Source organism: Primulina tabacum, chromosome 10 (genome assembly GCF_025594145.1).
Source record: "Primulina tabacum isolate GXHZ01 chromosome 10, ASM2559414v2, whole genome shotgun sequence".
In the NCBI taxonomy this organism is placed as follows: domain Eukaryota; kingdom Viridiplantae; phylum Streptophyta; class Magnoliopsida; order Lamiales; family Gesneriaceae; genus Primulina; species Primulina tabacum.
In genome coordinates, this window is record NC_134559.1 from 7340485 (window position 1) to 7348140 (window position 7656).

The following is a 7656-nucleotide window of genomic DNA, read 5'->3' on the forward strand; positions in this document are numbered from 1 at the left end:
TATACACATGTAAGGATTAAATGATTTAACTTTTAAATAAGTAAATTTATTTATTAATATAAATATTGAAAAATAATTTCAAACTGAATATGTTATATATGTCAATTAATTATTGGTTCAAATAAATTAATAAAAAATAATATGTATGATTAAGTACAAAATCTATAAAATTCTATAAAAAAAAAAGTCCACAAAAGTCTATAACAATCTTGCAAAAAAGTCTACATAAATCCACATAAATGTGTTTATAAATCTGTGAGATTCTGTAAAAGTCAATAAAAATCTATCAAATCCATAAAAGTCTATCATTTAAAAAGTCATTAAAAGTCATCAAAACTCTGGATTGAATACACCCCACTAAATTTCTGATGTATCCATTATTTTACAGTAAACAAAGTGTGTACAAATATAATTGTTATTTATGAGGTAACAGACCTCGTTGACCTCTCAAACACATATAAACCTTTAGTAAATGAAAACAAAACCACAAAATAAAATATAGTAGAGTGTTTGCCGCTTCTCCAATAGTTATAGCTAGTCGTGATGATATAACTTCAATATTTTAAATCATCATGTAGCTCAAGTGTTAAGTTTCGATTGCGCACATAGGAAGGATTATTATTGATCACAAAAATATTGGTTCCAATAAATGCACATCATTTCAATCCATGAAAATCGAACTATGCGAATTTGATTCTATACCAGTAACAATACAACCTCAATCTTTGAAATCGTACAACACGAGTATCAATTTTCAATTTCTCTATTTGCAAAGATAATTATTGTTTCTCAACATCTAACGTATTTAATTTTTTTTTAATGAGAGTGTCTCATTGTGAAGCACCTAGTATTTATGGTACATTGTATTAGCTCTAGTTGGAAATTTGTGTCACTCCAATCAAGGTGAATGGAAATTGGAAATGGGCTATTTAAGGGACAACGTATAAATGAAGATATATAGCGTGTAGCTTAGTCCAATAGATTTATATATGATTTTGTCATTTGAAGAGCTTATTCAAGAGGCTCTCTCGTACGCGTATGTTCAAAAAGGACGCAAATCAAAGGCCTGATTTGCATTGAAAAGGCTTAACTCGATCATAAGCCAAAATTGGCTACCTATTCTAAGGAATCTTTTGCATTTTTTTAATTCATCTTGAATTAAAATTGGTATCCAAATGGCTACCAAGACCTTTCGTATTGGTATCTTATGACTTTCCATATGGGATGTTTGTTGGCTCTCGGGCTGCCTAGTTGTTGGCCTTTCATATGGTTGACAGTATTTGTCACACCTCGAGCTCAGGTTAGTCGATACTAGCATTGTTTAACAAACGTACAATTGAAAACAACAAGCCGCGTATATCAAAGTCTAGCCAACCGGTTTATAAATAATAATCAACATTGTCATTACAACGTAAAAATTTTCAAAATATAAATAAACTTGTGGAAACATCTTACAATTTGAACTAAATAAAATTAAAAAGAAACTTAATTAAAATAGACTTTTTGATTCATCTCTATTATCATCCCCAAAACTAGTCATGTTCTTCTTTTCTCGATTTGCTCTTCAGACTTATCTGGAGAGAGATAGTAAGAGGTGAATAATATGATCGTCGCTCAGCAAGTGAGGTCCGTTCGAACACATTCATAACAAATTCACGTTATCTTGGAAAAACAGTATATCATGCATAATATAGTTCGTATAACATATATCATGAGCATAAACATAAATATAAAATTGACATAGGCATTAAGATTCATCTATTTTCTATGGTTTACTGATATCAATCCCTAATTTGCATTAAGATTCATCTATTTTCTATGGTTTACTGATATCAATCCCTAATTTTTACTCTTCTAAGGGATCGATGTCATATAATAGTTACAATCTCACTGTGTAAGGGCTATAAACTTATCGTATAGTTGGGATTCCCACCCATATCCATTTGACTCCTCACAAGTGTCAAAACATAGAGTATCGTATCACAAGAAGGTGAAGAATATTAATAATAATAATGTTCAACCGAAAATTCCAAAAACGAACTAAGTCATAAAAAAAGTTTATAGTTTTAAAAAAGCCTACTTACCTTAGTATTGACTGAATAATCTGAAAACCACAGAAGAATCACGCAAACGACATTTTGAAAACGCAGCTGCACTTCGGCCTTGTGACTTATTGAACCGTTAGATATGGCTTAGACATTCACAATACATTCACAAGTAAGTCAAATAAATTATGAACGGCGGAGAACGGATTTGGAAAGAAATTTTGATATGTTTATGGACGAAAAACAATAAGTATGCTATTATCACCTAGAATCTGAGCATGCTTCTGAGTTCACACTGCATGATCAGAGTCGTTGGTTAACTAATTTCCTTCGACTCAAACGACATATCTTTACTTATTTTTTTCGAATCTCTCTTGATTATTGTATTAGATTAATTTGTCTGCTAATTGTATATCGCTGTATTTTGGCCAACAACTGCATCATTTTTAAATTAGGATCTGCAAAATTATACATATAATATAATGAGCAATTTTAATAAAAGAGATGCGAAATAACTGGTGAAAAAACACATTACGCGTATAGTTTCGCTTAAGGTTGAGGCGTCACATCGAGAGGGAATTAACATTATGGAGTTCTCAAAAAGAAAAAATGGAAAGGGGGAATAATTGTTGGCTAATTCGGTATGAAGAATAAATGCATTCAGTCATCTATCAAGCTTTAGTTCAAAATAGTTGGATAATAATTTAATGGATAATAAAATGTGATTTTGGTCTTGTTATGTTTTATCTTTTTATGATTTTGATTATTTATATTGTCAAATTTTAATTTGTTTTACGTAGTTTTTTTTTTTTTTTTTGTGTGTGCAATTTTAGTCTTTCTTATAACATGACACTGATGTGATGCTGATGTAACAAACATGACACCGACCAAAATATTCGGGATCAATATTGAAATTTGATAGTATAGTGTACAAAAATCTATAATAAACAAATATATCGGATGTAAAATATCAATTCCCCGATTTCATAAGATCTTAAGGAAAATTGAGATCCTTCATACACATTTTAATTAATGCAATCAAAACTGTACCAGAACAATTTTTTTTATTATTTATGTTCTACGTATTATTCATTTTCGAATTGTAATCTTTCCTCTCAATACAATTTTTTTCATCTTATAAGTGGTTCAAGTTTATAAGATTACGACATGTTTAGTTGAATACTTAATACCATTGTTCTAAAAAAAGGTTAAAAATGCAGATTAAGCGAATTATGAAGAAAAAACTTTGATTTGGGCAATAATATAAAAGAATGCTAACCTAATGTTGACCATTTTAAGCCAAAAAAAAAAAAAAAACGATTAAGCATGAGTTTTTTATAGATAAAATTATATTTAATTTTTAAATTTTAAATCGACTTTTATTCTTTTTGATAAACTATAAATTTTAAATATTAGATAATATAAATTTTTTAAATAAAAAAATCCCGAAGTCATCAAAATATTCTTTATATAATTTGTTACTTTTGATAGTAAAAAATACTTTAAATTATATTTATTCCAATCATAGTTTCCTAATTTTCTTGGTAAATTATATATTTTATATTTAATTTTAGAAGAAAAATATGCCAATGAAAATTTTTTAACTAGGAACACAAATATTTTGTTTTTATCTATATATATGTATGAATATGACATGGAAATGTCATTTGGAAAGAAATCTTGTTGCACATAAACGTCATTTATTTTATCTATATATTAACCTTGTCCAAGATTCCTCTACTTGCTAGCTAGATAAGAATATAGCATAGTTTAATCTATTTATTACGTAATATTGGACACTTGGGGTTTTCAGTTAATTTTGGCATGGATTCGATAAATTTTTGTGTTTTTATTAGTGTTAAAAACAAATTGGAGCATAAGAACATAAAATCACACTTGCCACTTCGGTATATTTTGCGTTATATGTGTCAAAATAATGGTGCGCTGTAGTTTAGATATTACAATTAAACTTTCAGTCCACGAATCGGGTTATACAAATTTTAAGGCTTAGTTTGTTTTTTAAATAAAAAAAGTTTTAAGGCTTTGTTGGTTTGGCTATGCTTTTAATTTGGTGTATTGAAGGTTTAATTTATTGTCGACGACGAGTGTTTTTTTTTTTAAAATAACATTTGTCAACTAGTTTTTTGAAAATACATAGGAGGTGGTCTCTAGGCTGTCTATATATAGTAATATATATATATATATATATATATATATATATATATATAGATAGTAGGTTTGTGCCGCATGTATAATATGATGATCGATTCGATTTCATGATTACAAGTTCATTCCATACTGGACTACTAATTGAGCTCCGGTTCCACCACCTATAAATACATATAAAACAGCGGTTGGACCCTATAATATTAAGATAATATTTGTTATCTTCAAAACTAAGGAATTAGAACTCAACAATAATATATTTTGTTTTAATATAGTATATAAAGAAATTTTTGGGAGGGGAGAGAAGTTAAATTAAATATAATTTTTATAATTAGAGGTGAAATTAAAATGAAAATCAGATAGTACCCATTAGTTTTGTTTTTGAAAATGAGAAAATACTTTTTAAAACATTAACAAACAAAGCCCAATTTGATCCATTGTCATTTTCACGTACATGATCTACTTGATATGCATGTTGCTAGGAGGATGCCATTCCCTCATATTTTCTTGTTCTCCTAATCAACTATCATGGAATGTGTATATATATATATATATATCCCGAACTCGAAATTTAGAACAAAAACGATGGCATCTTATCATAGTACGGTCTGCAAATCGCCAGGTTTTTTTGGTCACATTGATTCAAGAATTGCATGGACTAATCCCAATCATACTGCCATATTTTACCACAGTGAGTAGTTAATTTTTGCATGAATTCCATATTTATATTTTTAAGGTCCAAATAACACTTGAAAACTCGTTTCTCCGATATATCTCTGCAGGCTTCTTTTCCAAGCATGGAACTGCAAACATGTCAAGTTTTCAGCTCAACTCTTATCCAACACGACGTTTACGCCACAAAAATCACGCACAGGAAAAGGGGGTTCGAGTTTTGTCCGCAGACTCGGTAACAACAAATTTGTCCATTGAATTATTGAATGCATGGGACGATGAATACAATGGAGTCCTCGTCGAACCGACAAGCTTACCTTCAGCTGCAAATGCTTTTGCATCAGCACTCAAGGCTTCTTTATCATCCTGGAAATCCAAGGTCTTTAATCACTTCTTGCTAATTATCTAATTACGCTAAATTCGTTTATAAATAAAATAATCTAACGTAGTATGACCTTGATGATATCAAGCAAGTCCAGTGCAAATATCGAAAAACCTGATAATTCAATCCTATTTTTTCACACAGGGAAAAAAGGGTATATGGCTAAAATTGTTGGAAGAGCAAGCCCATCTTGTTCCAATAGCTATTCAGGTTTGTTCTCTACATATATGCTCCATTCAAAGTGTAAAAATTTAATTACAAGGTTTAGCTGGAAAATTGCCTTTTTTGCCCACAAATTGAAGAAAAACGAGAATAAGATTGAAATTTGATAACACATAATACCAAAATAGTTAAGAGAGACGAACATGAAAGAACAAAAATGCAATTTTCTCATATTTCGATGGATTCCATTGTTTATATATTTGATTTTATCTGTATAAAGGAAGGTTTTATATATCACCATGCCGAGCCCGGATATGTTATGCTAACATATTGGATCCCTGATGAGCCTTGTCTGCTACCTTCGGGACCTTCGCATCAAATAGGCATCGCGGGATTCGTGATTAACGATAAAAAACAGGTATGTTGTGATCAAGCTCGCGTTTGTTAGCGTATATTTTTCGTCGAATCTATATAAAAAATCTGTAACGAAATGATCAGATCCTTGTGGTAAAAGAAAAGTGTTCTTGTCTATGCGCCGGAATTTGGAAACTGCCCACTGGCTATATCAATAAGGTATGCATGTGTATTAATCTGAATATTGATGATATTTTATCTTATTTTTATTATTTAGTGTTTTGTTAAATTTATTTATCTACATGCCAGTCAGAAGAATTGTTCTCAGGAGCTGTAAGAGAAGTGAAAGAAGAAACGGGTGTGAGTAAAAAAAATTTATTATTCCATCAGAAATGGGAACATAGTTTTTATTTTTCTGCCCATTTGTTCAATTTTAGATTTTGCTACACTAAATTCAAATTTTGGTTTTGATGTTAATCTTTTAATTTACGGCTATTTGGTCAAATTACTGATGTGATATCGAAAAATGTTGACGTGACATAAAAATTATTAACTTGTCAGATATCATGTCAACAATTAGACCAAAATAGCCTAAAATATAAAGTTGACGTATGAAAAGTAAACTTTGAAAACTTAGTTTAAAAAATCCAAAATTAGACAAGTTAACGAAACAAACAAACCATATTCCCTAAATCTATCTACTTCACAGTAGCATTCACGATCCAATCATATATTATAGAATATAAAAGATGAAAGGAAACATAATTTAGTACTCAGAATATTTTCAAATGGATGATGTTGCAGATAGACACAAGATTCTTGGAACTGGTAGCTTTCAGGTCAGTTCTACATGATTGTTTATTTAATATATTCAAGGTTATGAAAAAGCTAAACACATTAAGTTGCTATTTAACTCTTTACTTTACAACCAAAATATGTATTAATATTTTTGTTTAAGAAAATCTATTTTCCCTTGAAAGCAGACATGTCCACAAGGTGGCTTTTGAGAAGTCAGATTTGCTATTTGTCTGCATGCTTAATCCATTGTCGTTCGAGATCAAGATTGACGAAAACGAAATTCAGGAAGCGAAGGTAATCGAAAATTTTGTTTGTGGATTAAAATATGTGTGGTTGATTACTTGCACTGTGCTTGCAAAAAAATATGTTTTGCTGATACATTTGTGCTTATATTTTCCAGTGGATAAGTGCGGATGAACTCTTGAAGCAAGAATTTTACGAAGATGACGAAATGTCAAAGAGGGTGATTGACATTTGTATGGAAACATATGAAAAAAATTACAGTGGATTCTTTGCACACCAGGTGACATCTAAATTTGATGGGAAGCTATCGTACTTGTATTACAAGTAAGTGAATATCAAGTGAAAACTTGGAACTTACGTGTGTAAAAATGTTAGCGAGTGTGAGTGGATTCACTAGATTTTTAGTGATATATTAATCAAAGAGAAACTTGTAATTTTTTGTTCTATATAAGTCTATTTGCAATTCTTATCAAATTTCAGTCTTAATCAATGATTTTGGTTCATTTTACAATTGTAGTCCTTGTATTTGCATTAATGTGGCACTGCATACTACTTCCCCTAAAATTACAATACAAATTGTTCAAAATGCTGAATTTTGGAAAATAGAGGATTTTTTTTTACCAAAATTAACAACATGGATCACCAAAAAAAAAAAAAAACAAATATACAAAACAAAATTGTGATTTTCTCACAATCAATCTTACGTTTTTTTATAAGTCTTCAATGCACGCAACACAAAATCTGTGAAGCTAATTCAGGCTGTGGTCAGACTGTCACGCCTCGGGACGGGGGTTGGTTGATACCGGCGTTGCTCTCAAATTTACATTCGAAAAC

General features: G+C 30.1%; 1 protein-coding gene across 1 annotated transcript; it reads left to right on the plus strand.

Moving 5' to 3' along the window:
* The first annotated feature begins 4772 nt into the window (after window positions 1-4772).
* LOC142505407 (nudix hydrolase 8-like) lies at window positions 4773-7285 on the plus strand. The gene is made up of 9 exons (XM_075618379.1): window positions 4773-4902; window positions 4994-5262; window positions 5410-5475; window positions 5708-5845; window positions 5926-6000; window positions 6091-6141; window positions 6586-6620; window positions 6765-6873; window positions 6980-7285. Exons 1-9 carry the CDS (start codon window positions 4797-4799, stop codon window positions 7148-7150), a joined length of 1020 nt encoding a protein of 339 aa, XP_075474494.1. The 5' UTR covers window positions 4773-4796; the 3' UTR covers window positions 7151-7285.
* Window positions 7286-7656: the final 371 nt, after the last annotated feature.

Bases quoted from the DNA above. Each gene is read 5' to 3' on its own strand.
- LOC142505407 (XM_075618379.1), top strand. From the start codon at position 4,797: ATGGCATCTTATCATAGTACGGTCTGCAAATCGCCAGGTTTTTTTGGT. The intron at 5,263-5,409 runs GTCTTTAATCAC...TTTTTCACACAG, and splicing joins TATCATCCTGGAAATCCAAG to GGAAAAAAGGGTATATGGCT. The intron at 5,846-5,925 runs GTATGTTGTGAT...CGAAATGATCAG, and splicing joins TGATTAACGATAAAAAACAG to ATCCTTGTGGTAAAAGAAAA.